The sequence below is a fragment of the Dromiciops gliroides genome, chromosome 4 (genome assembly GCF_019393635.1).
Source record: "Dromiciops gliroides isolate mDroGli1 chromosome 4, mDroGli1.pri, whole genome shotgun sequence".
Taxonomy (NCBI): domain Eukaryota; kingdom Metazoa; phylum Chordata; class Mammalia; order Microbiotheria; family Microbiotheriidae; genus Dromiciops; species Dromiciops gliroides.
Window position 1 is genome coordinate 181321837 of NC_057864.1, and position 21879 is coordinate 181343715.

A 21879-nucleotide genomic window follows, 5' to 3' on the forward strand; every position below is an offset into this window, starting at 1 on the left:
ATTTAAATATTTAAAGATGGTCAAGTGTAAGTGGGGTTAGACTCATTCTTGTTGGCTTTCAAGGGCAGAACAAGGATGAAGGGATGGAAGTTATAGGGAGGCAGAGTTCATCTTTTTTGGAAAAATTAAATGTATTTTCTCTTCCTGACATCCCCTCAATTTAAAAAAAGAAAAAGAAAACCTTGCAACTAATGTGCATAGTCAAGCAAAACACATTTTTGCATGGGCTGCGTCTAAAAATGCATGCCTCATTAGAGGCAGATTTCATCAGAACAATTAGAGCTGTCTACAAATAGAATGGATTGCCTTGGGAGGTAATAAGGTCTCTGTCAAGAGAGCTCTTCAGAGAGAGGTCAGGTGTTCCTTGGTTGGGGCTGACATAGAGGGCGTTCTTGATTCAGGTATGGGTTATACTAGGGGCAGTTAGGTGGCACAGTGGATAGAGCACTGGCCCTGAAGTTGGGAGGACCTGAGTTCAAATCTCACCTTAGATACTTACTAGCTGTGTGACCCTAGGCAAGTCACTTAACCCCAATTGCCTTAAACATTTGGGGCCATCTCCCATCATCCTGATATATATCTTGCCACTGGACCTAGATGTCTCTGGAGAAGAGAGTGAGGCTGGTGACTTTGCACAGCTCTCCCTCACTTAAATCCAATTCACTGAAAGTCATGACATCACCCCAATGTCACTATCTTCTTTGAGAATGAAGGAAAAACAACAACAATAATAAGTTGTATTCCATAATAGTCTCTGAGGTCTATCATTCTGGAACTTCTGTCTAGGCCTCGATTTCCCTGGTTTTCTCCTCCCTCCCCAGGTTGGTGTGATAGGTACTAAGGGATTGAGGGCAGGGCCCAAGTTGGATTCTATTCTGAATATGGGGGGAGTTCATCCTAAAATCTCTAGGGCTTTCTTTGCCCTTTGGGTACATACCCTCCCTAAAAGACTCTAAGGGAACACCTTAGGGAGCAGCTATACCATTTGTTATGAGGTTAACAAGTTTGCACTTTCAAAACCCAAGTATCATCTGACTGGTGATGGCAGCAATGTCTGCTCCTAATTAATTGGTGCTGGGGGCAACTGGCAGCTCAGTCAGTCCTATGATGTAGGAAGCTCAGATGTTTTAATACCCTCTCACTCACCTCACTGTGTCTACCAATGAAGAAGGGGCTGAGGGAGGCAGGGGGTCCTGGAGCCAGTGTTCCTTGGATTGCAAGGGAGTGGAGAAAGGGGAAGGTGGAGAAGCTGGACTGGTTGCCCTCTTCCCTGTGTTCATGCCCTGTTGGCTCTGGGGCTCTCTCAGTGGCACTCTGCCAGCTAGCTGCAGGAGACAGGAACTGGTGCTGCAGTTTTTTTTAGTGTGAATTATTCAAAATGCCATTCAGGTGTATAATGAGAGGAAAAAGAGGGCAGAGAAAAGGGCATGTGGGACCAAGGGAAAGGGAATGTTATCTCTTAGATAATAATGGAAGTTGGGGAAGGGAGAACAGAGGGGTCAGAGGGGAGAGAGAACAGAATGAGAGAGAGTGAAGAGAAGGAGAAAGAGCATAGAGGGGGAGATAGGAGAGAGGAAAAGACAGAATAGGAGGAGAGAGAAAAGGAGAGAAGAGAGGAGGAAGGGGAAGAGAGGAGAGAGACAACAGAAGGAGAGAGAGGAAGACAGAATAGGGGGAGAGAGGATAGGAGGGAAGAGAGGAGGAAGGGAAAGAGGAGAGAGACAACAGGGAGAGAGGGGAAGACAGAATAGGGGGAGAGAGGATAGGACGGAAGAGAGGAGGAAGGGAAAGAGGAGAGAGACAACAGGGAGAGAGGGGAAGACAGAATAGGGGGAGAGGATAGGACAGAAGAGAGGAGGAAGGGAAAGAGAGTAGAGAAAGGGAGGGAGAAAACAGGAGAGAAGGGAAGACAGAAGGGGGAGACAGAATAAAAGCAAAGAGAAGAGGAAGTGGGAGATAGGAGAGAGAGAACAGAGGGAGAGAGCAGAAGACATAATAGGGTGAAAGAAGAGTTAGAGATAGCAGAGGGGTCAAGGTGGGGGGCTCAGAATGGGAGAGAGAGGAGAGGACACAGGTAAGGAGAACAGAATAGGACAAAGAAGAGAGGAGGGGAATAATGGGGGAAGACAACAAGGCTTTGAGGGTAAAATAAAAATTGAGGGAACAAATGGAGGGAAGAGGTAAGGAAAAAGAATGGAGGAGAGAGAGAAGCAGGGAGGGGGGAAGAAGAGAAAGAAGAAAGAAACAAGCTGTGGGTGGAAGAGAGAAGAGAAATCCAAAAGGAATGGGTGGGTAGGAGAGTATAGCACACAGAATTTGGGATGCAGAGGGTGAAAACAGAAGGGCAAAGGGAAGAACCCTGGCTTTTGGAGTGTGTGTTGGGGAAGGACACCTTAATTCTGACTTTGGAGGTCTCAGGAGTCATGCTAGGGCAGGCACAATTCAATGTGGACTAGAGCGTGTGGGCTGATGTTTGTCTGCAACAGCCTTCAAGGAGTCAGTCCTCTCCTGCTCAAGAAACTTCAGTGGCTCTCTGTTGCCTCTAGAAGAAAATACAAATTCCACAGATTTGGCATTGAGAACTCTTAACTATCTGTCTCTAAATCCATCCCAGACTTATTTCACATGACTCCTCATGCATTCTTTGTCCAGCCAAACCAATCCTCTTGCTATCCCCTGTACGTGATATTCCATTCCTATCTCCATGTCTTTGCACATGCCTGGAATGCTCTACCCCCTCCCCAGCCCCCTGGAATGCAGTCTTTGCCCTTGAAGAGATCCTAGTTTGAAGGTGATATAGATGGATTAGGGCACTTTATTACTTTTGAGGACACTATCATCCTAGTCACTCAACTATTATCTAATCAGTTTCTGATACCTGCCATTTCTTCCTTTGTAACATTGCTGACACTGCTACTACCCCAGGACAGTCCTTTATCATCTCGACCCTGGCCTATTGCAAAAGCCTTCTGGTTGGTCGCCCCACTCCAGTCCATCTTCCACTCAGCTGCCAAGGTGGGCTCCTAAAGCATGGGTTTGACTCCTTAAGGTTCCCAGCTTACCAGAGGACTCTTTCAATCTCACCAGACATACGTGGGATTCCTCACCCTCAAATTCCTTTGAACATATCTTGTATCTACATAACTAGGTGGTTATGTGTTATTTCCCCAGCAGAAGTAAGATCCTTCGCTAGATAAGATAAATGGACTATATCTCTAAAAATACATGAGATCAATCAGGATGACTCTTCACAACCAAAGGTTACTTGTCCAAGTCAATTTCACTACCTTCAGGTAATGAATAATTGAGAATGTCCATTCTTTAACCGTGCTAGGTAACAGGAATATTGAGTTCTAACAATATTAAACATGTTGCACATGTCAAAATTGCTTTTATATTAAGTATCCCCATGGGTTTATCAGTGGTATGCAATAAATATTATTTGATTTCTTAAAAATATAAAAAAGAATGTAAGATCCTTGACAGTAGTGACAGCTTTCTTTTTTTTTTCTCTTTCTATCCCCAATGCCTTGCACATAGTAGACACCTTATACCTCCTTGTGGAATAGGAGAGAATTGAAAGGGGCTCCTGAATAGGGGTGTTGGGCTGCTCTCTGATCTCCTGGTTCCTTTATTACTCATCACCCCTGACCTCTCCTCTCACCTCTTTCCCAACCCTCTGAGCCATTAAAAAAAAAAAAAAGCTGACTTGGTTTGAGAGCAGGAGCCCATTGTGTGAGTGGCCCTGAAGCAGGAATGGAGAAAGAATGGGTGATGACAGGCTTGTTGCAGTCACTTGCCATGCCCCATGCCAGGGGGTGGGAGGGCATGGGAGAAGGGCAACAGCCCTGCCTACTAATGGGAGGGGAGGGGCCTGAGCACCTCAGAGAGGTGACTCAATGCGCTGCACTCCCCAACCCCAAGGCCTACTCCTGCTGACTCAGGGCACCTGAGTGATCCTCACAATTTATCTGTGGCTGACACTCTGTTGGGGACCAGGGGATGGCAGGGCAGATGGTCTAGTTGACAATGGGAGCCTAGATGGTGTCTTTTTACCATCACCTGCTCCCTCCTCCCAATCCTCGTTGTTTCTTATGTCCCTTGACCCCACACAAGAGTGTACAACCTTAGAAATTAGACCCTGAGTGAGAGATTATTTAGTATCATGCAAGATGGTTAGATTAGGAGGCAGTGGAGTCAGGTTGAGCCTGATCAATAAGCATTTATTAAGCACCTATTATGTTCTAGGTACTGTCCCAAGCATCGGATAGGTCAGTGGAAAGAAGAAGCCCTGGGTTCAAATCTTGCCTCTGCTTCTTTCTACCTCTGGGCAAGCCTCTTGACTCCTCTAGCACTTCTGGCTTGTAAAATGAAGGAGTTGGTCTTGATGCCTTTAAGAATTCTTCTAGCCCTAAATCTGCAAGCCTTTGATCCTTCGCCCAGAGAAGAAAGGACATGGAGACAGAGACAACTGAAGCGAAGGGTGAATATGCATGAGTGCAACCTCTGATTCCAAAAGAATCCTTACTCCTTGTGCATAGCCTTTTCTGACCCATCCCTTCCTAACTGGGGCACTGAAAGGTAGCTGTGTCAGCTTATAGGGGTTTTGAACATTCTTTGCTTCGTGGACCTTTTGGCAGTGGTGAAGCCTGTGGACTCCTCAGAATGACATTTTTAAATACATAAAATAAATAGGATTGCAATTATATTAAAATATATTCAATCTCTACATACAAATATAGGGGCAGTTAAATGGTTCTATGGATAGAGCACCAGGTCTGGAGTCAGGATGAGTCATCTTTATTAGTTCAAATCTAGACTGAGACTCTTACTAACTGTGTGACCCTAGGCAAGTCACTTCACCCTGTTAGCCTCAGTTTCCTCATCTGTAAAATAAGCTGGAGAAAGGAAATGGTAAACCATTCCAGTATCTTTACCAAGAAAACCACAAATGAGGTCATGAAGAGTCAGATATGACTGGACAACAACATATATAAATATTTTTAAATAGTAATTCAAAATATTTTTTAAAAGTCAAGTTCACGGACCGCAAGGAAAGGACCCCTGCATGCATCCAGCATCCTTTGTCTATCCCAATGTAAAATCTCCCAGTCTCTGACAATTGTGTGCTATCCAGAATTAGTTGTTTGCTTTGAACTGAGTTTGTTATCTGTGATTCTGCTGCACATGGGTGTGCAGCTACACTTTTGTGAATCAGGCCAGATTAGGGATTCAGGAGGGTGGTGAGGCAGGGGTGATACAATAAACTCAGTGGTTAGATCAATTTAGTATGAGGCTATGTCTCTGTTCCTTGGAATCTCAAACCTGACTAGAATAGAATCCAACCCCATCATTGTATAGAGTTAGGAAATAGGCACAGAGAGGTTAAATAACTTGTTCAAAGTTTTAAAAAAATACAAGTCGGTTGGGGAGAGAAGGAACTAGCAGTGGAAACATCAGAATAAGGAAAAGACTTTGAACAGATGATGGTGCTCAAGCTTTATCTTAAAGGAAGAGGGGCCTTCTGTGAGGAAGAGGTAAAGAGGAAGTGCATTCCAGGTGAGGGGGTTGGAAAGTACAAAGGCATGGAGGCAGGAGATGGAGTGTTATGTGTAAGGAACAAAGAGACCAGTTTGGCTACATCACAGGATGTCTGAGTGAGTAAACATTTATTTAGCAACTACTAAATCCTAGGCACTGTGCTAAGGGTTACAAATAAGAAAAAGAAACAGTTCCCATCTTCAAAGAGCATACAGTCTAATGGGAGAATACAAATACACATCAAGAAGCTGAAAGGCAGGGATAGGGGTGAGGGGAGGAGGGAGCACAGTATTCAGCATGGGAACATGACGGAGTCCAGTCTAAAAGAGTGCTGGTAGGTAGGGAATGAAGAAATGGTTGACTATTATTATTATTTAATGATACATCATTAAATGGAGGCTTTGGGAGAGTTCTTTGCTTGAGCCTCCAGCCCTCCAATCAGAAGGGCAGAAGGTACTGATGAGCTGTGAGTGTTAAGGCTAATTTCCTTTTTTTTCTTTTAGAATTTTCTAGCATAAATTTCTTTTCTTTCTTTTTTCTTTCTTTCCTTTTTTTGGGCGGGACAATGAGGGTTAAGTGACTTGCGCAGGGTCACACAGCTAGTAAGTGTCAAGTGTCTGAGGCTGGATTTGAACTCAGGTCCTCCTGAATCCAGGGTTGGTGCTTTATCCACCGCTCCACCTAGCTGCCCCCTCTAGCATAAATTTCTAACATTTTAAACATTTGTCTTTTAATTTTGAGTTTCAAATTCTCTCTCTCTCCAACCCTTTCCCCAACCATGGAGAAAGCAAATAATATGATACCCATTATAAATGTGAAGTCATGCACAATGTATTCCATATTATCCAGCAGCACCAAGGCCCATCTGCAAGGTATAAATGCTCACACTGAAAAATTCCCAATTAGCCTTCTTGAGCTGGCTGGAGCTGGATCCAGCCAGCACATCTCTGGCCCGACCAATCTTTCTCTACAACAGAACAGATTTCCCTGGATGTCCCAGGGCACCTCAGTATAAATTGCTCCATCCTCCTCTCTCAAGTCCTGTTCTGCATCTTGACATCCTGATCATTGTCAGTGGCACACACACAATTTCGTAATTACCTTTGACTCAATCTATCAGTCAATCAACAAGTTTTTATTTGGCATCCACAATGTGCCAGGCACTGTTCGAGGTTCTGGAGATAAAAAATAAATCTCAAGTGAAACAGTTTGTGTTCTCAAGGAGTATACTTTTGTGAACAGGGGTCGACAATATGCATGACTACTGGTACATACAAATCACATACAAATAGCTACAAGGTAACCATGTAGGGGGAAGGCATAAGCAGTTGGAGGTGTTATGAAAGTCCTCAATTAGAAAGCGGGATTTTAGCTGAGCCTCTAAAGAAACTAGGGGTGCCAAGAAGTGGAGGTGAGGAGGGATTGGATTCCATGTATGGGGACGGCCAGTGGCAAGGCACTGGGGTAAGAGATGGAGTGTTGTATGTGAGGAACAGAGGGAAAGCCAGTGTGTCCAGATCATAACAAGGTAGTAATGTGTAATAAAAGTTGTATTAGGTTGGTTTGTGAAGAGCAGACATTAAAATGCTAATTATAGTTCGTATTTAATCTTAGAGGTTACAGAGAGTTCATTGAGAAGGGCTGGGGGGTGACAGGGGCAGATAGACTCTTTGAGATAATCATGTTTGCAGGTGAATGGAGGGTGGGGCTCAGCTGGAATGGGGAGACACTGGAAGCAAGGAATCTCCCCACCTCCATTCTAGTTTCTCTCACTGACAATTAGTCCTAGACTGGTCTTCCTAGTGCAAATTTCTGATCATGTTACTCCATTGCTCACAAGCCATCTACAGCTCCCTACTGCCTAATGAATAAAGGTCAGACTTCTTAGTATGGCCTTCAAAGACTTCCAGTCAATCAGCTAATCAATAAGCATTTAATAAGTGCCCAATATGTGCTAGGCAGTGTGGTAAGTCCTGGAGATATAAGGACAAAAATGAAAATTGCTCCTGCCTTCAGGGAGCTTACACTCTAGGGGAGAAGGAAGGGGTGGGGATAGGACAACACACCCCTTTTGTATCATGGTGGTTAAGGGCACACTGCTCCTGTGTTCTGGAAAATCTGAGTAAAATTTTTTGTTCCTCACTTCATACCAGAGAAGAAGTCCGTTTCTTTCTTTCTTTTTTTTATGGGGCATTCGAAGTGCCTTATTGTAAAATTTGGGTTAAGTATTTGGTCATAAGCTCTGTGTTGTCCACTGACTTTTGTGTGTCATTGGTGGCTTTTGCAAACTCTCCCAACATTTCCATTTAATTTCTTATACTGACCCATTATATGCTGAAATAGGAGGGGATAGCTATATACACATGTAGATATATACAACATAGATACAAGATGACTTTGGGGGGAAGTCACTAACAGCTGGGGGAACCAGGAATGGTCTTATCTAGAAGATGGTGTTGAGCTGAGCCTTGAAGGAAACAAGGGATTCTGAGAGACAGAAGTGAGTGGAGGAGGGAGGGAGTGTGTTTTAGGTATGGAGGACAACCAGTGCTAATCTGAGCAGAGAGATGGGAGATGGAATATTATGTTTTTGTTTGTTTGTTTTGTTTTGTTTTTGGTGAAGCAATTGGGGTTAAGTGACTTGCCCAGGGTCACATAGCTAGTAAGTGTTAAGTGTCTGAGGCTGGATTTGAACTCAGGTCCTCTTGAATCCAGGACCAGTGCTCTATCCACTGCACCACCTAGCTGCCTCAGATGGAATATCATGTATGAAGAACATTGAGAAGGCCAGTTTGCATGGGCCACATTGTGTGCAGAGGGACTCATACACAAAAAAATCTTTTAAAAGAATAATAAACATTTTAATTTAAAGTTTTGAGTTCCTAATTCTATCTCTCCTTCCTTCCCTCCCCTTCCTGTTCCCTGAGGCGGTAAGCAATCAGACATAGGCTTATATATGATGCACAAGAAATTTAAAGACTGGTTGGGTCAGATTACAAAGGGCTTTAAATATGAAATAGAAAAGTTTATATTTGATCCTACAGAAAATAAGTAGTCATTGTAGCTTCTTGAGCAGGTGAGTGACACAGTCATTCTTGAATTTAGGAAAATCATTTGGGTAGTTTGTATAAGGGACAGAGATTGGAAAGGGGGAGAATTTTGAGGCAGGGAGACTAATTTAGAGGCTTTTTTCAGGAGTCCAAGTGAGAGATAAGGATCTAATATAAGGGAGGTGGTTGCAGGATTAGAGAAAAGGACTCCCTTTTGTTATCTGAGAGATGTTGTGGAGGTAGAAATGACAATCACTGGCTGCAGCCTACCTTGGGGAGTCCAGCATGGTAAGGGAAATCAGAGGAGCTCAGTTCAAATCTTCCTTCTGATGCTTACTTGTGTGAGACATCCCTGGGCAAGTCATTCCTGTACTATAAAATAAAAGAGTGGGAGAAGAAGGCATCTGAGGTCCCTTCCATTTTTAGCCTTTTGGTTCTCTGATTCCATGGTCCTTTCTAGCCCTGTCTTGTGCACTCAACAAATCCAGCCTTAGACACTTACTAACTATGTGACCCTGGGCAAGTCACAATCCTGATTGCCTCAAGAAAAAAAAAGAAGGAAATGGGAAACCAGTATCTTTGCCAAGAAAACCTCAAATGGGGTCATGACTGAACAAAAACATGTGCTTATCAATATATAATAGGCATTGCAATTATTTGTAGTCATAGCTTAGCCTCTCTATTGCTATTTAGAATGGAGATCCATGAGGGCCAGTGACCACAGGCCATGACTTTTTATCTCCCCTCTGCTCCCAGTACCTAGCACCATGAGCGCCTTGTACGTAAAGGGGCATAATGAATGTTGGCTGAATGATGATGGGGATTTGGAGCATGATGACACGCTGGCATTTCACAGTTTATAAAGTACTCTCATTCCAGCAAGTCTAGGAGGTACATAGTGCAAGTATTCTGATCCCCAGTTTACAGATGAGGTAGCTGAGGCTTAGAGAGATGAAGTCACTTACCCACAGTCACATGATTGCAAACATCAGAGCCTCAATTTCAGCTGAGGTCCTTGGACTCCAAGTCTGGTATTTTTTCTTTCCTTTCTCTCCCTCCCTTTTTTCTTTTTGCTGGGCAATGAGGGTTATGTGACTTGCCCAGGGTCACACAGCTATTAAGTGACAAGTGTCTGAGGCTGGGTTTGAACTCGGGTCCTCCTGAATCCAGGGTCCGTGCTTTATCCACCTATCTGCCCAAGTCTGGTGTTCTTTAAGCTACCTAGATAGATGATGCTGCTTTTTATGCCACGACAGGGGAGAGATAATAGAATCAGAGAATGTTGGAGACTCAAAGAGCTTAGATTTCCACAGCAAAACACAAAAAGAGAATTTCTATGGAATCCTGAATCTCCATTTCATATTGCTTATTTTTAAAAGTATATAATAAATTCCACACTTTATTTTCAAGACTTTTCCCCTTGTTCTGCTCCTGCTTCTTCTCCCCTCTCCCTTTTCCTTTCTCTTCTTTCCTCCTCTTCCCACCCTCCTCGTCTTCCTCCTCCTCCAAGGAAGTTTGTTTTGCTTTCAGCTGTTCCCTCCCTGATATAATCCTCCCTCTTATCTGTTTGTTCTCTGGATGCCATTCCTTCCCATCTCCTCACAAACTTGTAGCTTTGATCTTTGCCCCCCTTGATAACTTTTCATCTCTTCTTACCTGCTGGCTCCTTTCCTGCCACCTTAAAAATACTTTCACTTGATCTCTGAAGTTTTTATTTATAACTCTCCTTTTTTTCCCTCAAACTCATTGCCTCCACTTTCTCTCCTCTCACTTATTTCTCAAGTCTTGCAAATTGGCTTCTGTCCCACTGCTCACAGAAACTGTTCTCCCTAAAGTCACCAATTAAGCAATAGCTTGATCCAATAGACTTCTTTCTGGTCCTTCTTGAACTCCCTGCAGCAATTGGTCCCTGTGCTTACCCTCTCCTCCTGGATACATACATATAATTACACATTATACGATATGAAGTGATGTCAACTATGATAATAATGATGTGTGTGTGTGTGTGTGTGTGTGTGTGTGTGTGTGTGATTACAACAACTCATAGAGGCAGTGAATAGAGAGCTGGCCTTGCTTCAGGAAGGCTTCAGATGCCCCCGCTGATATATATTAGCTGTATGACGCTGGGTAGGTCACTTAACCTTATAATGCCTCTAGGGAACTCCGAGACTATATGCAAGTTGCAGAGCAGTTAGCCAACATGCATTTGTGGAGGGAGTTCTCTCACCGGGAATTCCTGATACCAACGAAGTCACAGGTCTGGTCCAAAAAACAAATTTCCTCCTATTCATTATCTCTCTCTTTTTTTTTTTTTTTTAGTGAGGCAATTGGGGTTAAGTGACTTGCCCAGGGTCACACAGCTAGTAAAGTGTTAAGTGTCTGAGGCCAGATTTGAACTCAGGTACTCCTGACTCCAGGGCCGGTGCTCTATCCACTGCGCCACCTAGCTGCCCCCTATTCATTATCTCTTACAAAGTTTTTTCAAAACCAGTAACATCTTGTAGCATCATAAGATTAAGAACTGGAAAGGACCTTAGGAATTATTTAGCCCCATCTCCCTTATTAAAGAGCCATCCAAGGGGCACAGCGAGAGAGTGTTGGACTCAGAGTCAAGAAGACCTGAGTTTGAATCCAGTTTCAGACACTTACTCGCTGTGTGACCCTGAACTTATTCTCTGTTTGCCTCTGTTGTAGAATGGGGGACAATAACAGCATCTACTTCCCAGGGTGTCTGAAAGGATGAAAGGAGATTATATTTGTAAAGCACTTTATAAACCTTAAAGCATCATAAAAATGCTAGCTTTTATCATCATATTAGTTTACAGATGATGAAATTGATGCTCAAGGAGAGGGAGTGCCTTGTTTAAGGTCATACAGGGAGTAAGTGGCCAAGCCAGAATTCAAACCCAGATTCTGCTTCCAAATCAGGTGCTGTTACTTTGGGTAGAGCTTCTCACAACAATGGGTAGCTAGGTGGCTCATTGGATAGAGCACTGGCCCTGGAATCAGGAAGACTCATCTTCATGAGTTGAAATCTGGCCTCAGATACTAGCTGTGTGACTCTAGGCAAGTCACTTAATCCCATTTGCCTCAGTTTCTTCATCTGTAAAATGAGCTGGAGAAGGAAATGGCAAACCACTCCAGTATCTGCCAAGAAAACCCAAATGGAGTCATGAAGAGTCTGACGTGACTGAAACGACTCAACAACCCCACAACAATGCTGTGAGGTAGAGTTCAAGGATTAATATAGAATGTTAGCCTTAGTAACATTTTACCATCCATAAAGCTAAGCTGGGTAAATTATATTTCTCCTCCGTGGGTTTTCCTGACATTCTTTTCTTTTTACACATTCTCTCTGAGGGAGCCTATCAGTTCCCTTGCACTCAATTATCATCTTTATACAGATGACTCCTGAATTCACAAATCCAGCTTTCCTGAGCTGGGTGGCACAGTGTATAGAACACCATCACCCTGGACAAGTCATTTAGTCTCTGCCTCAGTTTCCTTGTCTGCGTCATCACTGTTCAGTTATTTCAGTCATGTCTGACTCTTTGTGACCCCATTTGGGGTTTTCTTGGTAAAGATACCAGAGTGGTTTCCCATTTCCTTCTCCAGCTCATTTGACAGATGAGGAAACTAAAGATGAAGTGACTTGTCCAGGGTCACACAGCTAATAACTATCTGAGCCTGGGTTTGAACTTAGATCTTCGTGATGCCAGGCTTGGTGCTCTATCTACTGTGCCACCCAGCTGTCCCTTCCTTGTCTGTAAAACAGAGAGAATAATAGTAGCCACTTCCTAATAGTATCCACTGGTTATAAGGATCAAATGAGCTAATATTTGTTGAGCACTTAGCACAGTGCCTGGCACTTTGTAGGCACCACATAAATGTTAGCTACTATTATTAATCCCGCATCTCCAACTTCTAGATGTCTCCATGGTTCCACAGGCCTTTCAAACCCAATATGTCCAAAACAAAACTCAACTCTCTTCCTACATTATCCCTTCCTCCTTAATTTTGTTGAGGATATTATCAGTGTTCCAGTCTCCCAGGTTCACAGTTTAGGGCATGAGGAAGAATGTAAGAAGCCTGGAGAGGTAGGAAGGGGTGACATCATGAAGCACTTTAAAAGCCAAAGAGAAGGCTTTGTATTTGACTGATTCTGGAGGAAATAGGGAGCCACTGGAGTTTAATGACTATCCAAAGAATGAGGTCAAACCTATGCTTTAGGAAGCCCACCTTGGCAGCTGAGTGGAGGATGGATTGGAGTGGGGAGAGACCTGTGGCAGGCAGGCCAACCAGAAGGCTATTGCAATAGGCCAGGGGTGAGATGATTAGGGATTGCCCTGGGGTTGTAGTGGTGTCAGAGGAGAGGTGGGGGCATATATGAGCCACTGATTAGATATGGTTGGGTGACTGGGAGGAGGGTAGTGCCCCCAAAAGTAATAGAGAAAGTAGGGGCAGCTAGGTGGTACAGTGGATAAAGCACTGGCCCTGGATTCAGGAGGACCCGAGTTCAGATCCAGCCTCAGACACTTGACACTTACTAGCTGTGTGACCCTGGGCAAGTCGCTTAACCCTCATTGCCCTGCAATGAGTTATCTCTTCCACATTCTGGGGGTTAGAGATCTAGAAATTCAGTGTAAAATTTTTTGACCTCACTTATGTACTGGAGAAGTCTGAATTTTCTGTTTCTTTTGTGGGGTGTTTATAGTACCTAATTGTAAAATATGCGTTGGTATGATATAATACTATATGTATATTTTATGCATTTCTGAGTTTCTAAACTTTTTTTTAGTGTCATCTACTGGCCTTCGCATGTCATCTGAGGCTTCTGCAAAACTCCAAAACAATTCCCACGTAATTTCTTTTGCTGACCTGTGATATATCAAAACCAGGATGGGGAAAGTTGTGATATAGAAGGGATAACTGCATTTCACTTCAAACTAGGATCTCTTCAAGGGCAAAGACTGTATTTCTCTTATTGAATTGGGAACTCCCTGAGGGGCAAGTACAGGGGGTGGCAAGGATTGGGGTTCTCCTTGGAAAAGCAGTTTCTCCCCCATCGGTTTGATATTTCTCTAAGGGCAGAAACTGTGTTTTCATAATTACCCTAGGAAATAGCTAAGGAAAAGACTTTGTTCCCCACAGACTGGGAGCTCCCCAAGGGCACAATCCATTTTTTCTCTCTTGCATTGGAACTTTACTGAGGATTACAACTGTGTCACCCTCATTAGACTTCAGAATTCTCTGAGGGCAGACACTATGTTTTCCCCCATGATTTTTTTTTTTTTTTTAGTGAGGCAATTGGGGCCAAGTGACTTGCCCAGGGTCACACAGCTAGTAAGTGTCAAGTGTCTGAGGCCGGATCTGAACCCAGGTACTCCTGACTCCAGGGCCAGTGCTCCATCCACTGCGCCACCCAGCTGCCCCTCCCCCATGATTTTGAAAAATTCCTGAGGTCAAGATCCTTCCTTCCTTCCTTCCTTCCTTCCTTCCTTCCTTCCTTCCTTCCTTCCTTCCTTCCTTCCTTCCTTCCTTCCTTCCTTCCTTCCTTCCTTCCTTCCTTCCTTCCATCCTTCCTTCCTCTCTTCCCTTCTTCCTTCCATAAAAGGTAATGAAAATGCTCTTTGTGTCTCATTTAGTGTATAGTCAACAGAAGACAACTTATGGTGGGAAGATGAGGAGAAGTATCTATTTTAAAGGCAACCAAGCAAAATTGGCAAGGTGACCAGGGAGATGGTCTTAGGATCATAGGAATTCCTAACCAAGACCATGAATCTCAAGTGCATTTGTGTTCCAGGACCAGGGTGAAGGGCAGCCCCGGGATCTAGGTCACTTCTCCTCTTCTCCCTCCCCATCCCCCCATTTTCCTTTGGCAGCAGATGTGATTTATGGTGCCCCTGACAGCCTATCTGTCAGCTTCCCCCACACAATGGAATAGAGGAGGTTAAGCCGGGGGCCTGGGCTGACACAGGACGCTCTGCCTGGGGCTCCGGCCGGCTCCCAGATCCCAAACTTCTTTTGCTGCGCTTGAGTGTTTTTGGCAGGGACAGGGAAGGGGAAACACCCTGCTGGTGCCACCCACTGCTGGTGGTATAAATAAGAAGCCAGGGGGACGGCAGATTTGTATTTCTCGTTCTGGAAATAGCTCCCTGAGCACTCCCCAAGCTAAGAGGCAGCATCATGAGCTGTAGACAAAGTTCCTCCCATTCCTTTCGAACCCGCAGCAGCGGGGGAGGAGGAAGCGTGAAAGGTTCCGGAGGGGGAAGCTTCAGCAAGCGGTCTTCTTCTGGCCGATATGGATCCTCTGGGATGGGAGGAGGAGGAGGAGGAGGAGGAAGATTTTCTTCCGGCAGCAGTTATGGCGGTGGCAGCAGTTATGGTGGTGGCGGCAGTGGGGGATCCTGTGGCATGAGGAGTGGAAGCAGCTCTAGTTTTGGGGGTGGCTATGGCGGTGGTGGTATGGGAGGCTCTGGCTTTGGGAGTCACTCAGGCGGTGGCTATGGTATTTCCAAGGGCTATGGTGGTGGTTCTGGTGGCTTTAGCAGTGGCTCTTATGGGGGCTTTGGAGGTGGCTCAGGGGGCTTCGGAGGTGGCTCAGGGGGCTTTGGAGGTGGCTCAGGGGGCTTTGGAGGTGGCTCAGGGGGCTTCGGAGGTGGCATGGGAGGAGGTGATGGCCTCTTGAATGGTGGAGAAAAGGTTACTATGCAGAACCTCAACGATAGACTGGCTTCCTATCTGGATAAGGTACGTTCCCTGGAAGAGAGCAACGGTGACCTGGAGGGAAAGATCAGGAATTGGTATGACACCCATGGTCCCCAGTCACTCATTAAGGACTATTCTCACTTCTACGACATCATCAATGACCTCAAGGACCAGGTAAGTGGGAGGCAATTTCTCCTCTCCCTCCCTGCACTCACATATCTCCCTTTGACATAAGTAAGAGACCAACAACTCTAGGGTTGAAGGCCCTAGAACTGCTATAACAGTTCTTTGGAAAGTTGGTCATTAGAAGGACAAAGGACCAAGTGGGCAAAGGACTTTATACTTCCAGTATGGAGAAAAGGTAGAATTTGTAAGGGTCCTTTATAGAGAGTGTCTGTTGCTTACTAATTCATCAACCAGCAAGCATTTACTCAACCTCTTCTATGTATCATGCTCTGCTAGGTACCAGAGATACAAAGACAAGAAGAAAACTGTGTCTTACCCTCAAGGAGTTTGCATTCTATCAGAGGAGACTTATACATAAATTCATGCAAAATATATTACAGAGTTAAAAGGGAAATTTTTGGGATGGAGGGACTAGCATAGCAGCTCAGACTATCAGGAAGAGCTTCATGTTGAAGATGATGGTGGAGTAGAGTTCTGAAGGAAAAAAAGAGGTAGAGGTGAGGGAATACACTCCAAGTATGAGAAAGAGCAAAATACAAAATGTAGACGTGGGAAGGGGAATGTCATGTGTCCCTGAGTCTCAGTTTCTTCATATGTAAGACAAGGGGATTGGACTATTAGATGTTCCAGTCCCTTCCAGGTCTAGAGCTATGCTGAGTTCCATGTCTGGCACTATCACTCTCCTCCATACCTGGTCCATAGGAGAAGAGTGTGAAATTGGACTCTAAGGCTTAGACAATGACCATATTTACCATTGCCAGGAAGCTTTTTTGTCAGAAAACTTGAATTTTATTAGGAACAATCCAGAGTCTATCTTTCCATACCCTACTCCCCCAATCCATGTAACAGAACAGAGAAGCCCAATCTGAGGAATTTGGTGGATTTATAGGTGTGATCCAAGGAGGGGCTGTACTCCAAAGCAGACTTGGAATCTATAGCTTAGAAGCTGGGTATGAAAATGTCCCATGAACATTTCTGTCTTGCTGTTAAATTCTTGTTTGTAACCTCCTGGCAAGAGATACTTCCCTATTGTCTCCTCACAAGCCAATCTGGCTCTTAAAGGACTTTTTCTCCCTTGTTGAGTTAGCAAATCCAGACTCATGCACTGGCTCTCTTAATGTTGGGGGGCAACACTGGAGTAGCCATGCCACCTCTGAAGCCCTTTGAACCACCTCCCAAGCCCCCCCAAGCCACGGATAGGAGGGATCCTGGGACAAAACCCAGGAAGCTGTTGATTACTCTGAACATTTCCTGTAAAGGCAGTAGAAAGAGTCTGGGCTCTTGGATTCTCTTGACCCCTGGTCTATGGCTCTGCTAGGGTCCTGTTTCCCTTCCAGCAATGGGATATAATGGGCAAGGGAGGAAGGGAGGACCCTTAACATTTTGCCCTCTCTCTTTCTTAGATTCTCAGCGAGACATTAGACAACAACAAAGTCATTCTGGATCTTGACAATACCCGCATGACCCTTGATGACTTCAGGATGAAGTGAGACTCTTGTTCACCTCTCTCTGCAATCAGGGAACTAGATGGGGTAATAGATAGAGTGTTGGATTTGCAGTCAAGAAGGTAGTAATCCTACCTTTCATACTAGCTGTGTGATTCTGGGAAAGTCATTTAATTGATTTTTGCCTCAGTTTCCTTATCTATAAAATGGGGATAATAATAGCACCTACCTTCCAGGGTTGTTGTGAGGATCAAATGCAATAACATATGTAAAGTGCTTTGCAAAACTTAAAGGCCTAGGGGGCAGCTAGGTGGCACAGTGGATAAAGCACCAGCCCTGGATTCAGGAGGACCTGAGTTCAAATTCAGCTTCAGACACATGACACTTACTAGCTGTGTGATCCTGGGCAAGTCACTTAACCCTCATTGCCCCACAACCCCCCTCCCCCCCCAAAAAACCCCCAAAACCAAAAAAACCTTAAAGGCCTATATAAGTGCTAGTTGCTCCTTCTCTTTTTCCTCCTTTTCTTTCTCCTCCTCCTCCTTTTCTTCATCCTCCTCCCTCTCCCTTCTTGATGTATCTCCTACCACAATTCCTTTTCTTCAGGAGCTTTTCTTTAAGGGTTAAAAAAGCAGAAATGATTGTGGAAGGGGAAAGCCATCAGGAAGCAAGCAGTCTCCTCTTTCTATGGTGTCTCCAGATCTTTGGAGTGGAGGTCTCTGTCCTTCTTACCCCACTTTACCTGAGCCTGGTTTTGCCCGTCTTCTTCCCCACCTGTGCTGCAGGTATGAGATGGAGTTGAACCTAAGACAAGGAGTGGAAGCAGATTGCAATGGGCTGCGTGCTGTACTAGATGATCTGACCTTGCAAAAGGCTGACCTTGAGATGCAATACGAGTCTCTTCAGGATGAGCTGCAATCCCTCAAGAAGAACCATGAAGAGGTAGGCTCTCTGGCTCCCAGTAGTGAGGAGCTCAGCTAACAGGGTTTACTGGGGAGGGGAAGAAGGAGGAGGATATGGAGGCTGATCCAGGAAGGATCAGTAGTCCCAGGACCAGGGACTTCAGTATCTATCTTTCCCAAAGTAGAGCGTTTGGATAAGGTGTGTGGAGAGGGTGATCCTTCAACCCAGCCTCCTGAGATCTGCCCATGGCTGAATATTAGCTCTTCAGTCCTACAGTCTTCTCTGTTTCTAGGGCTCAAAAATGGGGAGAGTTAAAGGAGCCAGAAAGGGGATTAATGTCTCCAGGTCCTTTTCAGACTATCCAAGCTGCCTCCTGACCTTGCTTCTTTCCTGACAGGAGATGAATGGATTAACTGGACAGAACAGTGGCGATGTCACTGTGGAGATGAACGCTGCCCCAGGTGTGGATCTCACCCAGATCCTGAATGACATGCGAGAAGACTATGAGCAGCTTGTTTCTAAGAACCGCAAGGATATTGAGGATCGGTTTGAATCCCAGGTGAATGATCCAAGATGGGAGAATGCCAAAACTAGACTGAGAAAGCTGGGCAAGATTGTGATTGGGCATTTCTGAGGCTGGAGCCAGGCCAGAATCCTGAGCCCCAGGAAAACTAAGGTCTACCCCTCCCCCACACATTTAGGCCATACTTCAATGGCTCTTTGGTGAGGTTGGGGGGATCCCCAACCTCTGATTTCAATTGTGTAAGGGATTCCCCTGTATGGAAACTCCCTCTGTCAAGCAGACAGGTAACTCCTTTGTAAATTGCAGTCAGTAATTTACAAAGGGCAAGCATGGCTTGGAATCAAAAAGGCCTGAGTTTATATTTTGCTTCTGATACTTAGTAGCTTAATTAACTCTTGATACTTAATTACTCAACCTCTCAGCCTCAGTTTGTAAAATGGGGATAATAATACATAGTATTATCTTCATTTGAAAGATAGGGATAATAATAACTGTAGCCCTTAGCTCCCAGGGTTATTTGGAGAATCAAATGGGATTAATGTATATAAAGCGCTTTAGAAAGAAAGTGCTAGGGGCAGCTAGGTGGTGCAGTGGATAAAGCACTGGCCCTGGATTCAGGCAGACCTGAGTTCAAATCCAACCTCAGACACTTGACACTTACTAGCTGTGTGACTCTGGGCAAGTCACTTCACCCTCATTGCCCCACAAAAAAAAAAAGAAAGAAAAAGAAAGTGCTTTACAATTTCCCCGTAGCGCAATCTTAAGCTTTATTAACTTAAAATACACTAAGTCTTTTAGGACATCTCATATAAATCATTATTGTTATTGTCATTATTACCTTAAGGACTTTCCTGGGACACTGAGATTCTAAGTGACTTCTTCTGGGTCATGTATCAGAGGAGAGACTTGTTTCCAGGTCTTCTTGACTTTAAGGATAGCTACCTCTCCCTCCCCCTGCTATACCATGACTTCTCCCTATAGGATTTCAAATCTTTTAATCAGGCAAGCCAGGGCTCAGAAGAGACCCTCCTTCTTTCTCCCTCTTCAGTGGCCTCCCATTCTAATCTTAGCTCTAGCAGTGGGCACTCTAACCCTTGACACAACCCTGGGCCTGATGTCAGTGACTAGCAAGTCTAGTCTCCATTAAACTTTGGGTTTTACAGATGACTCAAATAAGCCAAGAAGTGACAACTAGCAGCCAACAGATAGAGACCAGCAACAAGGAATTGACTGAATCCCGACACAACCTCCAGAGCCTGGAGATAGAGCTACAATCCCAACTCAGCATGGTAGGTGGTTTCGACCCCTAACCTCTGGGGGAACTGGGGGAGGAAGGGTGACCAGTACAATCCCTAGATATCAGGGGAGATGGCTGAGCACATTCATCCTCAAATCAGCCACAAATGGTGCCTTCAGCTCTTGGCTTCTTGTCCCAGTGGACACTGCCCTGACCTCTCACTGATCCTCCCAGCCCCCACCTACCCTCCCACTCATGTTCAGGGATCCCTTTCTTCTTTCTAGAAATCTGCCCTGGAGAAGAGTCTGGAGGACATGAAGGGACAGTACTGTAGCCAGCTGGCCCAAATCCAAGCCCAGATCAGTGAAATGGAATCCCAGCTGACTGATATCCGAGGAGAGATTGAATGTCAGAACCAGGAGTACAGCAACTTGCTGGATGTCAAGACGCAACTAGAGCAGGAAATTGCTACCTACCGTAACCTGCTGGAGGAGGGACAGCAAGATGTGTATGTGATTTGGAACAATTTCCATTTCTTCAATTTCCCCCCCCCCCACTATCTCTAGGAGAGGAAAGACCCCCAAGATGCCAGGTGGCTAAAAAGAGGTTTGCTTCTGTCCTTCAAGGCTCATTTATCCCCTGGGCAAATCCATCCCTTGTCAGATGGGGTCCCTGGGGAGGAGGAGGAGAAATAAGCCTGGGAGAGGAGAGCACATAGTTTGAGAGATTTCATGGACCTTAGCATTAGACAGGAACTTAAGGGATCCCATTGTGACTCCTCTCCATCTGAGAGAAGGACACTGATCTAACTGGTCCCAATTCATGACTTCTTTCCATCCATACGGGAAGAACTGTCCAGTGACCAGGCTTCAGCCTTAGCTCCCAGGATGCTAAAACCAAGACACTTGGAAGTAGGGAAAGTCACTGGGATTCATGCACCAGGTTGTAGATAGCTCCAGCTCTCTCCTATCAGAAGGCTTCACTCACAAACTCACTGACATTTTTTTCTTTTTCTCTGTAGTGACTCAGGTTCTGGATTTGGAGGAAGAAGTGGAGGCAGAGGGGGCAGCGGAGGCAGAGGGGGCAGTGGAGGCAGACGTGGCAGTGGGTATGGAGGAGGAAGTGGAAGTGGAAGCGGATATGGTGGCGAGAGTGGCAGCGGAGGAAAAGGTGGCAGTGGATACGGCGGAGGAAGTGGTAGTGGAAGTGGCGGCGGATATGGTGGCGAGAGTGGCAGCGGAGGAAAAGGTGGCAGTGGATACGGTGGAGGAAGCGGTAGTGGAAGCGGAGGCGGATATGGTGGCGAGAGTGGCAGTGGAGGAAAGGGTGGCAGCGGATACGGTGGAGGAAGCGGAAGTAAAGGGGGCAGCAGTGGTGGAAGTGGAGGTGGTTCTGGAGGTGTCAAGTCTTCCTCCCAGTCTGGCTCTAACATTTTCCAATCCTAGAGTGGCGGCGATGATTCACAAGGTGAGAATGGTTACCCAGAATCGAGAGGGCTAAAAAAAAGTTTTGTGCCATTCCTAGTTAGTTGGGCCAGAGTGAAGTGGTCCCATGCACCATCCCCTGCACCCTACCTCTGAAACTCTCCTGGCCAGTCACCTTGCCCTCTGTACTTGGACAAGTGGTTCCATCTTTCTGGGTCTCAGTTTCATCATCTGTAAAATGATAGCTGGACTAAATTATCTCTAAGGTCCTTTCTTATACTAAATGCTAGATATCCTATTGAGCATTCTTGCTGCCTATGAGCCTTTTGTCTCCTTTGAGCCTCTTTGCCCCTTCTGAACCTCTCCCGGTCAGCTTCCTTCCCTCCTCTGAAGTCCCCTGCCCTCCCACCATCCCCATAGCCTCTTGCTGGAGTTGGGAAGAACACAAGTCTCCTCTGCTCTATTAACCAGTTTCCTTTTCTCCTTTTCCAGGGTCCCAGAAGAGATACTAAACTCCTTGAGAAATTCCCTACTCGCCTCCAGTTGAGATACCTCTGGACAGTCCCTGGAGGAGATAATGCCATTCCATCTGGAGGTCAGGACCAGCAGACAATACTGAGAACATTGGGAATAGTATCCTGTGGGGGCTGAGTAGGCTCCACAGAAGGGTCCCTGTCTGCTTGTCCACCTGCTCCATTGGACTCCCCTTGGCCTCTGCTTCTGTCCAGAGTTGTGAGATGCCTTACTCCTTATCTGACCTTTGTTTCCTAATAAAGCTTTCCTATTGCAAACCATAATTTGGCTTCTGAATACTTTGTCGGCATCTGTAACTCTATTCTTCAGATGATGGTCCCCAGAAAAT

At 45.3% G+C, this 21879-nt stretch overlaps 1 protein-coding gene across 1 annotated transcript; it reads left to right on the forward strand.

The window, feature by feature from the left end:
- The first annotated feature begins 14777 nt into the window (after positions 1 to 14777).
- Positions 14778 to 21640, forward strand: KRT9 (keratin 9). Its single transcript, XM_043962554.1, has 8 exons — positions 14778 to 15473; positions 16889 to 16971; positions 17716 to 17872; positions 18231 to 18392; positions 19520 to 19645; positions 19878 to 20101; positions 20615 to 21060; positions 21510 to 21640. The coding sequence occupies exons 1-7, from the start codon at positions 14778 to 14780 to the stop codon at positions 21036 to 21038; spliced, it is 1872 nt and encodes a 623-aa protein (XP_043818489.1). The 3' UTR covers positions 21039 to 21060; positions 21510 to 21640.
- Positions 21641 to 21879: the final 239 nt, after the last annotated feature.

What these genes read in the sequence shown, in the direction of transcription:
- KRT9 (XM_043962554.1), top strand. Translation starts at nt 14,778, where the DNA reads ATGAGCTGTAGACAAAGTTCCTCCCATTCCTTTCGAACCCGCAGCAGC. An exon ending in AGGATCGGTTTGAATCCCAG is followed by an intron (nt 18,393 to 19,519) that starts GTGAATGATCCA and finishes TGGGTTTTACAG; the next exon opens with ATGACTCAAATAAGCCAAGA. An exon ending in GAGGAGGGACAGCAAGATGT is followed by an intron (nt 20,102 to 20,614) that starts GTATGTGATTTG and finishes TTTTCTCTGTAG; the next exon opens with TGACTCAGGTTCTGGATTTG.